Source organism: Nannobrachium achirus (genome assembly GCF_963921795.1).
Source record: "Nannobrachium achirus genome assembly, chromosome: 18".
Taxonomy (NCBI): domain Eukaryota; kingdom Metazoa; phylum Chordata; class Actinopteri; order Myctophiformes; family Myctophidae; genus Nannobrachium; species Nannobrachium achirus.
In genome coordinates, this window is record NC_137825.1 from 16141335 (window position 1) to 16161847 (window position 20513).

The 20513-nt window shown below is 40.4% G+C and overlaps 1 protein-coding gene across 2 annotated transcripts; it reads left to right on the forward strand.

Annotated features, from left to right (window-relative positions):
• The first annotated feature begins 2005 nt into the window (after positions 1–2005).
• zdhhc6 (zDHHC palmitoyltransferase 6) lies at positions 2006–18675 on the forward strand. Of its 2 annotated transcripts, none has more exons than XM_080747900.1 (11): positions 2006–2054; positions 3920–4478; positions 5331–5422; positions 7368–7527; positions 9972–10130; positions 10704–10757; positions 11477–11644; positions 12810–12851; positions 13968–14116; positions 15424–15470; positions 16072–18675. In XM_080747900.1, the coding sequence occupies exons 2-11, from the start codon at positions 4212–4214 to the stop codon at positions 16179–16181; spliced, it is 1248 nt and encodes a 415-aa protein (XP_080604026.1). In that variant the 5' UTR covers positions 2006–2054; positions 3920–4211; the 3' UTR covers positions 16182–18675. The 2 variants fall into 2 exon arrangements, with proteins under 2 accessions (XP_080604026.1, XP_080604027.1); XM_080747901.1 differs by having other exon boundaries at positions 13971–14116.
• Positions 18676–20513: the final 1838 nt, after the last annotated feature.

Sequence of the window (20513 nt, forward strand, 5' to 3'; positions counted from 1 at the left end):
TGTCACCCCAAAACCCTCACCCTATCCTCTTAAAGAGCCCATGGTCAATTATGCCCAAAGAGATTCACTACAATACTGTACATGTCCTCCCTAATTGTGTTGACAGTCTCCACCTTAGCATTTGCAGGGAGGAGTGCAACCTGCTTTGCAGCCAAATTTGATGGGCTCAAGTACTGCCTTTGGAGCAGGGAGGGCAAGACACCTGACTAGAACATACCCTCCACTCTCTAAATGCCATCTATTTTCTTCGATTGATCGAAGCTTGGGGCAATTTGTCAGGTATGACAAAGTAGGCATCATAATACGATACCTTCATCAAGGGACATGATTTTGTGGAAGTGCACACACATGAAGAGGCTGATATCCTGATTCCTCATCAAGTCCTTGCCCCTGCAGCTTATGGTGCTTTGCAAGACATATGTGTTTGGTCACCCGACACCGATGTCCTCCTCCGATGGAAATAGATATATTCAAGCAAGCTCAAGTTATTGGATGTCACAAATGACAAGGGTTCCTTGGCCTACACAATTTTTCTCATGCTGGCAGTTGGAATCTCCAAAAAGACATGGGTCAATGCCTACTTGAAGCCAGATGATGATGACCAAGTCATTAACCACTTCATTGACCCTTCATTGAATAAAGCTCCTTTGAATTGAATTGAATTGTGTGTGTTGGAGTTGTTGTTGTGTGTGTGTGTGTGTGTGTGTGTGTGTGTGTGTGTGTGTGTGTGTGTGTGTGTGTGTGTGTGTGTGTGTGTGTGTGTGTGTTGTGTTGTGTTGTGTTGTGTTGTCAGTGTGAGTGCAGTGCAATAAATTGACACGTTAGTCTGCACACCCAAAGTGAGAAGTTGCAATACCTTAATCCCTGCAGTAACACCTGTCAACCATAACTGTCTAACACAACATTTTTATAAATAATACTGAGAATACTAATAAATCATCGAAGTACAATACATATACTCAGGATATATAAAAACATAAAGTTTCAAATGTAAAAAAGAAGATCCTTTCCCATCAAGATTTGGTGGGCCCCCTGTAGTAACTCTGAGGACCCCTCAGGGGTCCCGGACCCCCTGAGGAAGACCCCTGGTATTTTGCTTAATCATTTTTGTTTTCAGAGCCCAGCTACAACAACTTTTATGCTTCAATTATGATCTAATTTAACATTGTTCTGGAGCAGGAGCAGAGCCTGCAGATAGGCTCAGGGGTCTGTCTAGGGGGTCCCAGGTGAGGAAAGACAACCAAAAGTCAGAACAGTTATTCTGGCTGCTTTAACAGTCTAATGAATGAACTCAGGATGTTTTAAAACCTACAAAACTCTAATTTTATGAAAATCAGACATTAATTGGTTGGCGTACTGTTCTGGGAGGTCCCAAAATAGATAACCCCCAGAAAGGGGATGGGGGTCCGGAACATTTTACAGCCATCATTTACTCAGTCGATTCCTTGACCCAGAAAACATAGGATTGGCATGTTTAATTAGGTTTCTAGGTTGTCTAGAAGCCAAGATAGCGCAAATTATGTATTTTATGTCGGACATTTTGAACGTCCAAAATGGCGGCTTTGCATGTGTCTGTGCAAATGCAAACAAAGATTTTTGGATTCCCCATAATCTGAAGATTCCAAAAATGTATAGTTTTACTAATCTCCCAAAAAATCCAACAAAAATACATAGTGGACCTGACTATTTGGGGAAAACCAGGAAACACAATGGAAAGCAGATATCTGTCGTATAAAAATGCTTTTTTTTATCAAACAATCCGGGAGCGGCATGTAATTCTGGTTGAACGGCATTATTTCTGACCGAAATGAGACATGGGTAAGCACTTTATTTTTGAAATCTGACGTTTGTAGCTCAAACTGTTGCTCTTTGTCCACCTTGCTAGAAGCCAGGTTGAGGTGGAAACATGACGGTCATGTTTTATCAACAAACGTCTCTTCCGGTGTCCCAGCTCCGTCGCTAATGTGTTTCCGTCGCTCGCGATGCTCAGAATGAGAAACGTTCCGGGTTTTCGTCACCGAGGAGTTGAAAGCAAAAAGCAAGGAAGTGTCCAGGTTGGTTTATTTAAAGTGACAGCTAGTGGATTGATCAATGAATCTGAACTCCTAGTCGTGCCAGTTAGCTTGTATTTAACCCGCAAGATGTACTATACGTTACTCTCACGTTTTCTATGGAGCGGTTTGGCAGAAACGTTAAACTGGCGACAAGCAATGCTAGCCAGGATTCGCTAACTAGCTTAGCTGCTTTGGTTGTTGCTTGCTGGTGCTGATGATGATGATGATGGGTGGTGGTGAGTCAGTCAGTCAACAAGAGAGTCGTTCTCAAAATGGGGTCCGGGGACCCCCAGGTGTCCTTAATTGAGGGAGTTCCTGGGGGTCCACAGCTAAATCATAGACAGGAAGCAAATGAAACCTTATGGGTCTGTAACTCAGAGAGTGTACAAATGGACCCTATTTGTGCACTCTGAGTTTAATTATCATTGCTTTTACAATATAAATTGGGATCCCAGAGATAGAAATGCCATTTAATGGGGGTCAATGCATGTCAAACTGGGGGTTGAGAATCACTTCTAGAGCTGTACAAATCTTCTCTTATGGGGGTCCCTGGTATATCTTTTCAAAAGAGGGTCCGCAGGCTAATAATTGTCAATTTGGGGGTCTGTGACATGAAAAAGTTTGAGAACCAATGGACTAAGTAAATACTCTGATCTGGGTTTGATTTTCCAAGCTTCATCTGTGTTATGTGTATGGGTAGATACTGATTGCTACCTTCCTCACATGACTCTGGTCTGGGCTGATGATTTGATCTGAATGGACGTGAGGATTCATTAGCTGGAAGGAATCTATTCTCAGCACAGCAAGTGCTCCAGACAGTTGCCTCACAAAGTTAGTAACACAGTCACATGTAAATGTAATCCACATTGACGTCACTGTTAGAGCTGTCAGCCTAATTTATTCATTTAATCTTAATACATTTCTAGGATTGGTGTTAGCAGCCAGCAGTGGCCAATGTACAGAGAAGTGAAGGCAGGATGAGTCTAGTTTACTAGGCTACCAGAGAAGAGCTATTGGTTGGATTCCTTTCATTCAAGGTTAATGTTTATTATGACAGAAGATAGGGTGGCTATATTTAAGCAAAATAAACTCATTGTATAGTATAAATACAATTGCTGTTGTTATACTGTAACTGTGATGTTATGTGCAGAAGACGCAGATTTAAATAATAAACTGCTTGTGACCTGATTTTATTTAGGCCTCTGAACACTTAACATGAAATATTGTGAATAATTTTCATCTGCCTAATACAGATGATTTGGAAACCTTAATATTTAAAAAATAGCTGATCTACAAGCTCGCAATGCGAGTCATGAGCTTGTATATCGTCTTTGGGAAGTGTAGGAGCCAGAATGACTTAAATGTAAGGTCTGGTGTTTTATTATTGACATGAATAGATGCACCTTTGATCGTCAGCTTGGGCACTGCGATGGTGGTGGGCGTGGGCACCGGAGCTGGGGCACTGCCACGTTAATTACCTGGGCACCAGTAGTTTGGGAATTTGGACGGAGAGGGGGTGAGCGTGGGAGCGATAATTTCTGTTGACCGCATCAAACGCAAACAAATAACATCAATGGTAGTATAATAGTGTGCTGGGAACTGTTATATTTTCTGTTTTGTGGAGAATTAAATGGTCAAAGGCTGTGACTGCTGTGGACCTGGATTATTCATACAAGTGTCTACACCCATGTTTAGCTCCTCGCGGCTCTTTTTGAATAGCCTACAGCCGCAAAATAGGAAGTACGACTAAGTATATTGGGACTTCTGGATACGTATGAATCGCCCAATACTGATATCATATGGCTGATATATTCATTGTGCATCCTATATCAAAGTCTGTTCTCCTTTGTTTGTTGGTCTCATAGATGGGGATGGTGCACCGGTCACAGGGATAGTGCACCCCCAGGATCACCCAGAGAGAATGCTACTTTCCACCACCGCAAGGAACAGCCGGACACAGAGCGCCTCTATGACTCGCAGCCCAGCCAGCCGCCGGGTGTCCAGAAGACCAGAGAGAAGATGTGCGACGCCTACGTTGACTGTGCGAGCAGATAGCAGTCGAAGAAAGTAGCAAACAGCCACGACAGTGTCATTTACATTTCAGGAACTCGCCCAATTATTACTATATATCCTTGTGGGGGGGAAAAGGAAAAATAAATGAATTTCCTGTCAGCCATTGTGACTTTTGAGAACCTCCATGAGGTGCGGAGGTTGTGCCACTGGGGTCCGGTGATAGCTCTGTCTGTCATCGCTGTGTGTTCCACCATGGCCATCCTGGACTCCATCATATGGTACTGGCCCCTGGACACCACGGGAGGAAGCATTAACTTCATCATGCTCATCAACTGGTCCGTCCTCATCCTCTATAACTACTTCAATGCCATGTTCGTCGGACCCGGGTACATCCCTCTAGGATGGACACCAGTAAGTACCGAGGCAGAAAGAGATAACCTTTTGTTAGCATTTTTTTTTTTTTATTATAACAGGGGTTTTCAAAGTGGGTGACGGGACAGCAGTCCAGGGGTGCCGCGAGATCATTCGATAATATTTGGAATTTATATGGACACTTGAAACAAATATTTAGTATCATTTTAAACTTGAAGTACAAAGTTATTTTCAGTCAGTTCTAACCAAAATGGCTATTATCTCAACGTTTTCCTCACAACATAATCACTAAAATATCGTCATTGTGGGGCAGAAACCTTGTATCTCCAACTACTCCAAATTTCAAATGTGAACGTCTTTTGGTAAATCATACAAGACTGTCGCACAAAACTAGTGAAAACAGCCAATCTACAAGCACATCGCAAGGCGTTGTGTGCTTGTAGATCGGCTGTTTTCACTAGTTTAGTACATTTTATAGATGATAAAACAAAACGAACAGTTTTGGACATACAAGGTTTCCACCCGACAACGGTGCTGAAAAAAAAAATATATATATTTATGGGGTGCCCTGAGACAAAAAAGTTTGGGAACCCCTGATTATACCACTGTTTCCCAAATAGCGGGTTGGGACACATTTGTGGGTAACGGACACATTTTTATTGGTCATGACTTTGGGAACCGCTGAGTTATACTACAACCGAAAATAGCTGACAAAACATTGTGAGCATGTACATCTGCTGGAGAAAAACACATCTTTGAATCTTGAATCATAGGATGCTTGTCAAAAAGGACCTTTTGTTTTTCAAGGCATTTGACTTTCTTTTCTTTGGCTCAACAGAAGAACCAAACAAGAATTACAGGCATTTGACTTTCTTTTCTTTGGCTCAACAGGAGAACCAACAAGAATTACAATACCTCCAGTTCTGCAGAGTGTGCCAAGGCTACAAGGCTCCCAGGTCCCACCACTGTCGCAAGTGTAACAGGTAGCCTAACACTGTTGGGGCCAGGTTCATTTTGACGAAATTCAACACCATTCACCACTTTCCTACCACTGCCTCACGTTGTCAACGAATGCTAATTAGTTGGTGTATGAGAAGAATGAAGAAAATAAGCACTTATCAGTATGGAAACGACGTTTCTCTTTTTAATTTAACTGCCGTACAGAGCAAATAGAAGCAGAAAATCATGGGCCGGTGGGGGAAAAACATAGATATCCAAGAGTAGTCAGAGCGTTTCAGGCAAAAATCGTGCACTTTATGATAGAAGCATGACATTTGGCACACAGTTAAATCCTAACTTTACAGATACATGTTATAAGTGTAGTGAACATAAAGGTACCCTATTCCATTGCTTGTGGGAATGTGGGAAAGTTAAATCATTCTGGAGATCGGTGGTGCGGTATATATCTCAAATCACGTCAGTGATAGTTCCTCTCTGTCCTAAATTATGTATACTCAGTATTTACCCACTAACCTGTGCACTAAAAAATAAAGAAAAGATAATGATTGATATCTGCCTACTTGAGGCCAGACGCTCAATCGCATAATGTTGGAAGAATGTCAATGCCCCCACGATTGGATTTTGGTTGAGGAATTTATCTTCCAGTCTAGCATACGAGAAACTAACATATGTAATTAAGAAACCTGCTGCATTCTATAAGATCTGGGAGAGGTTTTTAGATTTCATGCATAATGGAAACATTGAAGAAGCTGTGGAATAATAGTTCAAAAGAGCAGTTGTAGGGTAGGGAAGTTGGAACTGTAGTAGAGATATTGTACATTGTATTTCATTTTATTTAATTTGTATTTGCCTTTTTATTTTAGTTGGTATTTATTTCTATTGTTTTTATTGTATGTTTCTGTAATTTGTTATTCCTTTAAATCATGTTGATTTTGTACTGCCATGAGTGTGTTTGGGATGGGGGGGGGGGGGGGGGAAGACATCTATATTTGTACAATTTATTTCTCAATGTGAAAATCAAAAGAAAAAAAGAACATGCCATATGGAATATGTTTGGCTATAGGGCCATCGCAGATTTGTCTTGGGAAACTTGTGGGAGCCAATCAAAGTTGGGCTCTCATAGACTACTATACAGTACAATACTACAAAAAAATATATATGCTTTAAGTAGCATATAAGGGGTCAAACTAGGTGTTTTTCGGGATTCTGAATCCAATGCAAGCATTAGTTTTGCATGAAAAAACATTCCTTTCCGAGAAACAGCCGCCAAAAACTGTGAAAAGTGATGACTCATCACTAAACCATAGTTTTATGGGGTCCGTTTTTAGCCCAAGGAATGTTTTTCCTGCAAAACAAATGCTTGCATTGGAATCAAAATCCCGAAAAACACCTAGTTTGACCCCTCAAATGCTACTTAAAGGTGATACACCATGAAATGTCACTTTTCCTATTTTAAAACCTTTTTTTGGGGTCCCACTAGCACCTTCTATCCTCACAAAGTCCCATTTCTGACCGTTGTGTCTTTCTCTGGTTTTGGGAAGGCGGAGGTTAAAAGCATCCCACGGGTTCTCAAAACAGGCTGTCCAGATTTGCTGCCGTCGCTGATGTCAGCGACGGCCGTTTTTGAAGAAAAACATTTTTTTTTTTTTTTTTTTTTTCAAACATTTTTTTTGATTGGCTCCCACAAGTTTCCCAAAACAAATCTGCGATGGCCCTATAGCCAAAATGTTCCTTATGGCATGTTCTGTGTGCCAGATTTCATGCTTCTATCATAAAGTGCACGATTCCACCCTATTCCTGCCCGAAACGCCTGGACTAGAGCAGATTTTAACTGCATTAACCCTGGTGTCCCTATTTTGGGTACGTTAAAGAAAACATAAATCGTCTCTAGTTGGAGTGTCAGTCTCACAGTTAGTGGTTAATGCTTATAATAAACAGCGCATTCCTTCCCTTTCTCCTGTCCTCCAGGTGTGTGATGAAGATGGACCATCACTGTCCCTGGATCAACAACTGCTGCGGTCACCAGAACCACGCCTACTTCACCAGCTTCCTGCTGCTGGCTCCGCTGGGCTGCTCCCACGCTGCTTTCATCTTCATCATGACCATGTACACTCAGCTCTATGAGAGGGTCAGTACATCATCTTCATCATGACCATGTACACTCAGCTCTATGAGAGGGTCAGTACATCATCTTCATCATGACCATGTACACTCAGCTCTATGAGAGGGTCAGTACATCATCTTCATCATGACCATGTACACTCAGCTCTATGAGAGGGTCAGTATGGAGTAGGGCATTCACGAATAGTGATTTTTAGTATTCGAATTATTCGACCTCAATGTATTCGAATAGTCGAATATTCGACAGGACTGTCCAAACTGTCAAATATTAAGTAAGCAAGAGGCGAACATTGTGAAAATAGCCGATCTACATGCTCACAACGGGCGTTGTGAGCATGTAGATCTGCTATTTTCACAACATTTATCTGCGGAACCGAGTCACATTACATGTAATAACTACAATTCCAAGTGCTTGTCAGGGTGGGGGTCCCCAGTTCAAATATGTTTATTTTGGGGGTCACAGCCTAAAAAGGTTTGAGAACCCCTGGTATAGAGCATTAACAAATTCATCCACCAGGGGCATTAACAACTCATTCTTATGACTTCCTATCTCGCCAAGCTTTATACTATATATATTTTTAAGAGAAAAAATAAAAAAATAAATAAATAAGCGAATAGTCGACTTCGGTGAAAAACTTTGAATAGTGACTTTGATATTAGAATATTTGGTGAATGCCCTAGTATGGCATTTCCCAAGTTTCCCAAGCACTGGGTCGGGATCCATCTGTGGGTTGCCGACACATTTTCAAAAAACATTCCCCAAAAAGCTAAGATTTTCATTAACAAATGAAATTTAAATCGAAGAAATTTCATAAATTAGACAACAAATGTAATAAATTTACTCTTTTGATGCCTTTCCCGAACTACTTTGGGAGTTAATAGCACATTGTATGGTACCTTTTCACTAGTTCGGATAAAGGTCTAATCTCTCTTTTGGGTCACGGGCTAAAAAGGTTTGGGAACCACTGGTATAGATGCCACGCTGACAAACACACATGCACACATATCACACATGAATTGAAATCTGTATATATTGATATTCTATACTGTTATTGTTTTTGTGACACTGTTGCTTTGTCCAGTTGTTTAATGAACCACAATGAATGGAAGCAAGCCACTGGCTTTTTGTGTCATCCATTAGGCACGCTTTTAACTCAATGTACTGCCTATACCTTTCAGGAATCGTCAAAGTATTCAATCAATCACAGAATATAGGGCATAGCGGTGGCGGCGCGGCGCAGCCATTTTCTGCTTCCATCGATCCAGATCCCGTTCATTTTTCCCATGGAGATTTAAAAAAAATATTTATATCATCAATTGTTTTAAACCTAGACTCAAGCCATCCTGGATCCTGGTGATTCATCATGACCATAAAACATTGTATTCTGTGGAAAGAAAAATAAAATAGAACTGCATAACAAAGGGTATTTATTAAATATAGCATACAGTATCATATAAATAATATTTATTTCACCTTTTCTCATAGAATCAAGAGTTTTATGGTCATGAATCAAAAATGAATGGGGTCTGGAAAGAAGGAACCAGAAAATGTCCGCTACTGCTGTGCCTTTGAGAGACAGAGCCTGTGTTCACCTGGCTCCTTTCAGGACGGTGTCTTGATGTGCAACAGTTGTGACTTTGGAGAGTTCAAAGTCAAAGGGCTAAATGATTTTGCACTTGTCACTCTGGATAAGCCTCCATGAAAATGAATGGTTATGTGCCCTGGCTGTCATTTGAATCTGTACTTGTGAACGGAGTGGACTAATTTACAGCTAGTGGTATGCTAGCCGTAAGCTAGGCCATGCAGTCACCCGTTGCCATTGTTGTTAAAGAGAAATACTTATAATGGTACTCTATCTAATCCTTTCAGACTTTTGAAGAAGGTTTTTCAGAATATAAAGGTTTTGTGTCCATTTCCTTAAATGACCTATTTAAATACCGTAATAACTTGTGATTTCTTTATGTTTGGTCATTGTGGATAATGCTCTTCTAGGTGGCTTGCAAGCTTTTGTCGAGGTACAGTTTATTGCCCCACTGGAGTTGTTGTGACGGTTGTTTGAAATTTAATGTTGGATGTGCAAAGCCATTTGTGTGATGATGTGTGAAATACTGCATGGATGCTTGACCAGACACTAATAATAACAACATTGTGCATATGTTAAGTATGAGCAAAGTCTGAAATTAGATGAATTGTCTGTGTCGGCCCTGATAAACCGATCATACTGTTAGTCTTAACATTAAATCTAGTGTGGTTTTCTGAGATTGGATGTTTTGAAGTGTTCTGAGATTTGTATAATGTGTACAACTTTGTAGAGTCGTACCTATGTATTAATATTTTGCTACAAAATGCTTCATCTTAAATCAACAGTGTTTTTATTGTACCAAATCTAATCATGGCTTAGTCCTGATTGTAAACCGACTGTACAAACGGCTTGATTTGCTTCCACCCAGATCTCCTTTGGCTGGAGCACTGTGAAGATAGACATGAGTGCTGTGCGACGCTTCCAGCCCCTCATGCCATTCAGTGTACCCGCCTTCGCTGCCACGCTCTTTGCCTTAGGCTTGGCACTGGGTACCACCATCGCCGTTGGCATGCTGTTCTTCATACAGGTAAGCCTCTTAAGCTGTGGGCACTGTGGAGCCTGTGATATTAATAAAATATGTTTACTCCATAGCCAAATGACGTCATGATGACATTATGATAACGTCCTCCGGTGACTCCAGTGACGTTCAGAACTAGGCCAGATCACAGCCCATATGGGGATGATCATTACCAACACGTCATTTGGACTTTTTTGTTTGACAGGATTATTGTTATTTTTTGTAATGTTAGTTGAAATATGTAAGGTTATATTCTGGGACATATCTGACTAGTTATATTTATCTGGCCTCGATCGGACCCTCTCTGATTAATCCAGGATGTCCGTTTTCGTGGGCATGATTTATGTTGGTTGAAATCAGGTGATATTCTAGGCCAGATCTGACTAGTGATGGTTTGACCTGATCTGGCCCCAATCGAGACGTCACTGATTGGTCCCGGTCTTGACCGTGCTTGCTGGGTATACTTTGCAGAGGAAAAGCAATTCATTGGTAAAATAGAATGGATTCAAAAACGTGTTTTTGTATTTATTTATTTTTTAGGAGAAATTATTTTAAGGTTTTTAATCGGACTCTCCTCCACAGATGAAAGTCATAATTCGTAACAAGACCTCGATCGAAGCCTGGATTGAGGAAAAGGTGAGCATAAATTATGTCTGTGTTGAGTTTGTTCCCTATGAGAACCTGCTGAACCACACAGACACATAGCCGCTTAATCCCTGTATTCATAGTTGACTGGAGTCCCCCAGGGTCTCTATATTAAGCCTCCTGCTTTTACACCAAATCTCTTTGGCCAAAGCTCACAATGTTGTGAGCTTTTAGATCAGTGGTTCTCAACCTTTTCGGGACGCGATCCCCAAAATATTTTAACTGGGGACCCCCAGTCTGCCTCCAGTATTTGACAATTTGGCCAATGTTTAATTTGTCATTTTAGAGGTATATTAAAAAGTCCTTAAATTATCACTTTAGAAATGTACATATACCCTTTGTTGTTTTTTTTTTTTTTTTTTTTTTTTTTTTTTACTGTTGAGTGAGAAAACAATGTTACAAATTAAGCTAATCATCTGGGGACCCCCCCAAAAAATAATTTCAAATATAATATAGTTCAAATATAATTATATCAGGGGGGTTGTGGCCTTGAAGAGGTTGAGAACCACTGTGTTATGTAATAATAGTGTATCAGCTCTATAACAGCACGCATGACATTTCACACTGGATCACACCCTTTTGCTTTCCTCCTTTTTCATAAATCCTCTTTCTTTGCCCTCCTCCCCCTCTTTGTTCCTCCCTCCTCTCATCATGCCCCCTCCGTCTGTCCCTTCTGTCCACTCATCACCTGGTCCCTTTGTCCCCGGCAGGCCAAAGATAGAATCCAGTACTACCAAACAGGGGAGGAGTTTATGTTCCCCTACGACCTGGGCGGCCGCTGGGAGAACATCAAGCAGGTCTTCACCTGGTCGGGGACGCCCCGAGGGGACGGCACCACGTGGCCCGTCCATCCCAAGTGTCACCAGCACACCTTAACCGTAGGTGGACTCAGGGGCGTCACAAGGGCTAGGAAAGTGGGACTGAGTTACCAGGGCCCAAGGTGGTGGAGGGGCCCTAGTAACTTTAACTATTGAAAAATAGCAGATATACAAGCTCACAGCGCGGCACCGAGTGCCGCGCTGCGAGCTTGTAGATCTGCTATTTTTGTAAAAGTCGTGAAAATGTGCGCAAATCTTTGAATATATATGTAATTTTTAAGTGAACATTTGTAACTCAAATTTTGCTTCTGGGGGGTCCCTGGAACTAAATATTTTGAGATCGGGGTCCGTGGCCAAATACATATCATCTTGGGGGTCCTTGACATAGGGTTCTTGCACAAATTTTCACGATTTTTCAAAAATAGCAGATATACAAGCTCGCAGCTGTGAGCTTGTTTATCTGCTATTTTTCAATAGTTAACATTCACGGGGGGCCCGCAGTGAATCCTTGTACCCAGGGCCCAGAATTTGGTGTGACGCCCCTGGGTGGACTTCTGTCTGTGTGGCCCGGGTTAGGATCTGGAGCAGGGATGGGACGATATGAACGCTTCATGTCATTATTATTGTGACCAAAGAAATTGTGATTTGATGTTATGATATTGTGAGCTTTTAGACCGGCTATTTTTTGGCAAAGAGATTTGGTAGAGATTGAAAAAAAAGACTGTATTAAATACATTATTTCCAGGTCAGTTTTACCAATTATAAAGGGTTTAAATGGCACCGGATATGCAGCTCGACAAATAAAAGGTAAATTGATCCCTATTTTTCAATAGTTACATCACAAAGTAATGTGTAATAAATAATGCCCAGTCTAAATGGGTTAAATCCCTATGAAAAACATTCATGGGGGGCCCGCAGTGAATCCTTGTACCCAGGGCCCAGAATTTGGTGCTACACCCCTGATTAATAGCACCCGTCCCCGTCCTGCTTTATGAATGCACACTGTGCTGTTTCTTTCCATGGGTGTGTCTCAAACCAGGCCATAGTTCAGTAGATAGTGAACTGCCACAGGAGGCAGGCCTGTCCACCAGTAAAGTCTGCCTAATTATCTTGACACGCTCTGTAATGTATACAACAACTGCAAGTATTGCTTCTGCTCCAAGGTAATGCTGACCAGTCTTTAAAACTCTGTTCACTGTTCATGTTGTTTCTCTGCTCCCAACAGATTGAGCAGCTGAAGCAGAAAGCTGACAAGCGAGTTAGAAGTGTAAGTACCTGCTGTGTTTGGACTGTACCACACGAGGGCAGTGCTGAGCCACAAGACATCAGCCAAGCACATTGGGGCTGTTAAGTATGACATCATTTTGTAGGCAGAGGAGAATTTCTGCCCCCAGTTTCCGTGAATCTTTTTACTATTTTTACTATTTACACATTTTTCTTCTCTTTGTTGTTGAAAGGAAAGTGTTAGAATTATACTTTAGTCGTTATTTTTGTCTCGGATCTGTTGAAAATAGCGAGGGACAGAAAATGCTCTGGGGGCAGATTCTCCTCTGCCTACAAAATGATGTCACGGCTTAAAGAGTTGAGTTCAGTGGAAGTGTGGGACTCTTATAGAGTTAATTGTGTATTTTGATAATACTTTTATATAGACCCCGTTTAATTCAGCAGCCTAAGAACATGTACTGTGTATTATAGTTCCTTATAACTAACTGCATTTTAATATAATTTCACTGCTTCACATTTGTAAGGAACGGTCATAAAATGTCAGCTTTTTTTTTCTCCTTTTCTTTAACCCATTTAGAACGGGCACACGTTTTGTGTATCATTATTTTATGCTTTAACAATTGAAAAATAGCAGATAAGCTCACAGCGCGGCACCGAGTGCCGCGCTGCGAGCTTGTAGATCTGCTATTTTTGAAAAATCGTGGAAATTTGAATTTTGACACGATTCTATAAGTGTCTTTTGAATCCTTCTAAGGTTTTTTGAAAAACCTATGTTTCTATGTCAGCAATCTGGCCAGCCATCGTCAAAGAAAAGGTCCTTTTCACTTCAATGGATCTCAGTTAATCTGTTCTCGAGAGACTACTATGTCAGTGGTTCTCAAACCTTTTCATGTGAAGGACCCCCAAAATGACATTTATTTGGCCACGGACCCCCATCTCAAAATATTTAGTTCCAGGGACCCCCCCAGAAGCAAAATTTGAGTTACAAACGTTTGCTTTGAAAATACATTATATTCAAAGATTTGCACACATTTTCACGACTTTTTCAAAAATAGCAGATCTACAAGCAGTCAATAATTCTAGGCCTAAATGGGTTAAATCATGCAATCCTAGAGCAGTAGAATAAGCAGGCGTTTGTTGTTTGGACTCCACCATACAGCAGGTCCAGTACCGGGCGGTGGAGGACTACAACGGAGCCTGCTGTCCCATCAGTAAGGGTCTCCACACGTTCTTCAGGACCCCCTGCACCGAGGAGCCCAGGATCCCACTCAACAAGGGGGACACCATCCTGGCCACACGAGGAACCAAGTAAGTCCACCGGAGAACGAATGCAGGCGGTGTGTCGTTATACTCTCTATTGCAAGGGGTCTTCAGCGTTCCTCAGGCCAAGGACCCCCTAGCTGAGAGAGAAATGAAGCAGGGAGGGACCCCCACTCAACCTTTTTTTAGATTACATGGATAGCTTTGTAGACTTGTCATCAGAATCATTTGACATTTACAGTGGATTTTCGCTAAAAACTCCAGGGCAAAAATCCACTCGTCCGAGACAGTTTGCCCTCCTGGCCCCCAAGTTGTGGAATAAACTCCCTGTCGCACTTAGAACAACGGACTCACTCGCTAGCTTTCGCCGTGGACTGAAGACTCACCTCTTCAGACTCCACCTAAACCCTTAGCACTACAGAAAATCAATGACCATACATGAAGATAGTTAGCATTTGTTTTTAGTTTTTTTTAGAACTTTGATTATATTGTGTTTTTTTCTAGATAGATATCCATTTGCACTTGTTATATTGCTGTTGATGTACTGACATATTATCTTGTGATGTTTTGTATCTGCTTATTGTAAGTCGCTTTGGATTAAAAGCGTCTGCTAAATGCCTAAACTGTAAACTGTAAACTGTAATCATTTGACATTTAACCATACAATCCAATCACTCAAAGATTTGGCGGCCCCCCTGTAGTAACTTTGAGGACCCCCTAGGTTTCCCGGACCCCCTGTTGAAGAAATTATGAATTAAAAACGTTTTGGAGGAATGAAGACATGCATGTACGGGATGATTGTAAAAAATGTATTGAGAGTTAAAGGTCTAGAATATTTATTCCCCCTCCCAGTGTTGTAACTGTAAAGTAACTAAGTACTAAGTTTACTCAAGTATTGTACCATTATGAGGTGGTTTTACTTTACTGGAGTATTTCCTGTTTTTAGTACTTCTACTTCACTACATCTCAGAGGCAAATATTATACTTTTACTCCTCGACAATTATTTGAGAACTTGATTTACTAGTTACTTTGTAAGTTTTGATTATAATTACAAACATTACCCACTTCAAGCCGATCTACAAGCTAACAATATGTCGCCATGTGACGCATTGAGCTTGTAGATCTGTTATTTTCAAAAGATTTGTATACATTATGTTTTATAATGAGTTCTTTCTACTTTTTGTACTTTGGTACACATTTTGATACCAATTACTTTTACTCAAGTAAATTCTGAATTCCATTCTTCTACATTGCAGTATTGATACTTTACTTTAGTAAAAAATGTGAGCACTTTTTCCACCACTGCCCCCTCCTCTCCTGGAGTGATGCTAATTGCTGCTTCTCTCCTCTGCAGATGGTGGATGTATGGAGATAAGGTTTTGGCTGATGATCAAACTACAGGTACAAACTGAATGATAGGACTATCAAATGAGAACATAATTCAGATATCCAGGGGGAAAACTAATATTAATATTTGAATTCCTGATTATATTGTGCAGATTTTAAACAATTGATAACTGGTGGTAATATCCGTTTATAGCGGAGCCAAAAGAGCAAAACAAAACCTTGAATTTGAAAAAAAACGTTTTCATGAAAGATCATGAATGTTTGGATTGGAGTTGCTTGCAGGAATTTGTGTTTGTGTAACTATTAAAATCTTAAACGTATCCCAAACTCTATATCGTCGTTGTCGGGTGGAAACCTTGTACCTCCCAAGTTTCAAATGTGTACGTTCTTTTGCAAAGTAAAGCCCTGCTTCATCATACAAGGCTGTCGCACAAAAGTAGTGAAAACAGCGGATCGGCTGTTTTCACTAGTTTAAATCATTTTTAAAATGATAAATGCAAAACGAACGGTTTTGGACATACAAGGTTTCCACCCGACAACGACGATATGTGGAGTGTGTGGCTATTGAATTGAATTTGACCTGAAACTGCAAGGTACTGAACATGCTTGAGACATGGCTGGACGTGACTTGTCTTCTCTCTGTTCTGGCCCTCAGCTGGGGAGCGGATCAGGGGATGGTTCCCAAGGAGATGTGTGGAGAAGTGCCATTACGACACAGCTGCCAATGAACTAACCGTTACCACCAGCGACAAGAAAATAAATTAATAGATTTCAGACAGGCTTCACGTGGGGACCCAGGGGAGTTAAACCAAACAAAACCATTACCTTATAGAGTGACGTCTGCACCAGAAGTTGACCTCTCCAAAAGCTGTCCTGCATTCAACCTCACTCCTTCTGCGTTTACCTTCAATGTGTGACTATTCACTGCAGAAGTCCTCATGCAACGCAACTTGACATTTCAACTCGCGTGATGCTGGTTATCATAACATTAACCATCTCGATCGAGTGGCTTATTGTCCGTATCGGCTTAGCAACGAGGGTGTCTATCCCCTTTACAATCTCACCTGGGAGATGGATAGCTGAGGCGGAGCGCCCATACCTGCTGTACCATCCGCTCTCAGCACTCAACCAACATTAGTTAACCCATAAAGGGCTTTGCACACAGACACGTTTTTTTTAGAGATGTGACCGAATATTCGGCACCGAATATTTTCGGCCGAATAGTGCCAAAAAAACGCATATTCGGTTTCGGTTCGGTTTGATTTTACAGCCGAATAATTATTACCGAATAGTACCGAATACCAAATACCGAATACTGAATACCGAATACTACCGAATACTACCGAATAATGTATAGGATATTCAAATATATATAGCCTAAATATATATATATATATATATATATATTTTTTTTTTTTATAACAATAATTACATTGATATTTCTTTATGATGCAATAATTCAACTATATGGAATGTTAATATTTTGAGACATAATTTGTCTTTTATTACAAATTTACTACACAATAGTAAATACATAATTCTACACAAAAATAAATATGTTATGTGTGCATTCAAAAGTGAGAAATAAATGTTTTATGGAACCATATGGTGATTATTATTAAGTTAGGTTTTGCCATAATCATGTCTTTTGCCATAATCAGGTAGGTTTTGCCATAATCATGTCTTTTGCCATAATCAGGTAGCTTTACAACAAAGGTACAGCAATGGTGCAAAAATTTGTAATACAAAATAAATTATATACATGTATTATTCGGCTATTCGGTTTTCGGCCAAATGTTTCCAATATTCGGTATTCGGTTTCGGCCAAGAATTTTGCTTTCGGCACATCCCTAGTTTTTTTCTCTATGACCTCATGTACACCGGCTCCGAATTTGCCATGCAGCAGATGGCTGCGGCAGTGCGTTTTTTTCCCCCCGATCGAACCCAGTTCGATTTGTGCGTCTTGTCGCATGCGGTAAAAACTCATCACTCATTTTATGACTCCTTTTTGGATCCGCAGCGCGGATTCCGCACAGCATTGCACACCAAATCCAATGCGTTTCAATCATGCAGCAAACGGAAGAAAAACGCAATTGTTGAAAATCGCGCCTGTGTGCAAAGCCCTTAAGCCGTGCCGGTCAAATGCAGAGTTGGCGGGGCCCAGGATTGAGCCCAGAACCTTACGATTCCAAAGGTGAGCGCTCTCATGGATTAAAGTCCTCAGTCGCCACGACTGATTTCAGTCATTTGGATTCCCTATTCTGTAGACGGCAGCATGTCTTCGATGAAAGCATGTTGCACAGTGAAAATAGAATAGATCTACAAGCTCTCGATGCGTGGGACTCATTGAGAGCTTTTAGACGGGCTGTTTTCTTTCACGCAGTTCCACAAATCTCACATTAGGAAAGGTTTATCAGTCGTAGGGCTGTCACAATTATTACATGATCGTCTAATGACAATTATTTGAGGTAATCGCAATTATTTTGCCTAATCATCATAATCGTTTCCATGTTGAGAAATGTTAATATGGTTTCAAACACTTTAAAGAAGTAATGGATATCGCGACGCATTGTGAGCTTGTAGATCGGCTATTTCCACCATCAATCAAAGTATAAAATTCAGTCAGTCATTTCTTTGTATATTTAAGTTATGTGTCATATCTGCCATGTGCAACTTCAAAGCCTAATAGCCAAGCAGAAACGTGATTGTCAACGACAACAAAACAATTAAATCGTTAATCGCAATTATTTGAGTGACAATTAATAGTCATGTAAAATGTCATAATCGTGACAGCCCTAATCAGTCGTGAGATTTTGTTTTGCTTTAATCCATGCGCTCTACCGACCTACCTACCTTCCCGAACACATGTTAACCAGCTCACTGCTTTATAAGACAGAATAAGTGTACTGTATGGCACAACCTGTGATCTGGTTCCACCAGGCAAAGCCTTGTCTAGCACTACTGATGCCTATAATAACCCTACTGATGTCTTGGTTTGGTTTTCACTCCCCTGATGACAAGTGAAACCCCAGCAAAGAGTCTTAATTCCTATAGGAGCTTTTTATGTGACTTAATTTTTATTGGATGACTTTTTACTTGAATGCGTTGTTTTTACTTGTGTTGATGTCCATTTTGCTGATTATTATGCAATGCCTCTGCCCAACGATCGCCATGGGGCTTCGTCATGCAAACTCTTTGTACAGCACAAAGACAATAACACTTGGTTTTTCTTTTTTGTTATTTTTGTAAAAACAGAATGTCGCCCTCAAATGATAAAGATTAAAAAAACTATCCTATCATAAGCACTGTTTGATTGATTTAACAATCGGGATGGACAATTAAGGTTTTTAGAATTAACCCATTCAGGCCTAGAATTATTGAATGCTTTAACATAGTGAAAAATAGCAGATATACAAGCTCACAGCCGCGCTGCAAGCTTGTAGATCTACTATTTTTGAAAAAGTTGTGAAAATGTGTGCAAATCTTTGAATATATGCATTTTCAAAGCGAACGTTTGTAACTCAAACTTTGCTTCTGTGTTAGCCTTACATTAAGCCTCTCCTGTAGTAGCTTCCGCTTTGATGACATAGACGTCATCAAAGCGGAAGCTACTACAGGTGAGGCTTAATGTAAGGCTATTTCTGGGTGGTCCCTGGAACTAGATATTTTGAGATGTGGGTCCGTGGCCAAATAAATATCATTTTGGGGGCCCTTCACATGAAAAGGTTTGAGAACCACTGACATAGTAGTCTCTCAAGAACAGACTAACTGAGCTCCAGTTAAGTGAAAATGACCTTTTCTTTGACGATGGCTGGCCAGATTGCTGACATAGGGTTTTTTCCAAAAATCTTAGGATTCAAAAGACACTTATAGAATTGGGTCAAAATTCAAATTTTCACGATTTTTCAAAAATAGCAGATCTACAAGCTCGCAGCGCACTGTGAGCTTGTATATCTGCTATTTTTTTTATATTTAAAGCATAAAATATTAAGTCATAATGTGTTCAGGCCTAAATGGGTTAATGATTTTAGTGCCTTGTACCTTCCATTCATTAGTGTGGTTGCCCAACAGGGCAACACATTAGTCCTGGGGAAACTTTATTTATTCTTCTAGATAAACTTTATTTGTGAATGGGTTTTTACCTTGATTGGGAATCAATGGGAGTGGTGCTAGCTGGAGTATTGGTCGAGCTTCACATGACCGTTAGCTTGCTGCAGAATATAGTCATGTCAGCAACCACACTTGCAATTTCCAATTGCACCTTTTAAGTTAAACATTCAAGTTATTACCAGAATATATTTGCACTACATCATATCAAAGTAATTTTACCTGTAATTTGATCCCGCAATGTCCAGTCATAGCACTTGAGCTGAAAGCAGCGATGGGCTTGGAGAAGGTTGAAGAAAGTGAGTGCCAGCTCAATGAAGCCGTTCTTGAAGGGTCCATTTTTACACTCTGATGTAACCACTTGAATAAACCCCGGCATTCCTATTTTGAGCCATTATAGACAGAAGAAAAAATTATAAAATATTGACAATATACAATCTCACATAGCGTATGTGTTATTATGAGCTTGTAGATTGGCTACCCTATATCTGAAATGGAAATGAGGAAAAAGTGGCTTAAGTGGATACATTAATGGCTAAGCTGCATTTCTCTACATAACAATAACACCTTCTATTGACCATTGTTGGTATATAGGCTAGCATGTGAATAAAGCCTGAAAACTAGTAACATGGAGTTTGGGGTTAACATCTACCTTATGAAAAACAGTCTGCTGAAAAACAGAAAACATAACTGTTACATACAAAATGTAATGATAATTTAGGCCATACTTAACTATAGTCCTGCATTATGACTCTTGGCTAGTGCTATACATCAGGAATTACACATTTTAGACCTTAGAAGCTTTTCAGTCTTACTAGAACGTGGCCATACTAAGACAAAGAATTCGATTATCCACTGGCATGGCACAAGAACCCTCACTCATTCACGCAAATTTTCAAAGAAACCACTCCATTGAAAGTACAATATTTATTTCATTGGCCTGCTTGCAGTGAGTGTGCACAATAGATTTGGTGTTGAAATAGCCCCAGG

What these genes read in the sequence shown, in the direction of transcription:
- zdhhc6 (XM_080747900.1), top strand. Translation starts at nt 4,212, where the DNA reads ATGAATTTCCTGTCAGCCATTGTGACTTTTGAGAACCTCCATGAGGTG. An exon ending in CTGACAAGCGAGTTAGAAGT is followed by an intron (nt 12,852 to 13,967) that starts GTAAGTACCTGC and finishes TCCACCATACAG; the next exon opens with CAGGTCCAGTACCGGGCGGT. An exon ending in CTGGCCACACGAGGAACCAA is followed by an intron (nt 14,117 to 15,423) that starts GTAAGTCCACCG and finishes TCTCCTCTGCAG; the next exon opens with ATGGTGGATGTATGGAGATA.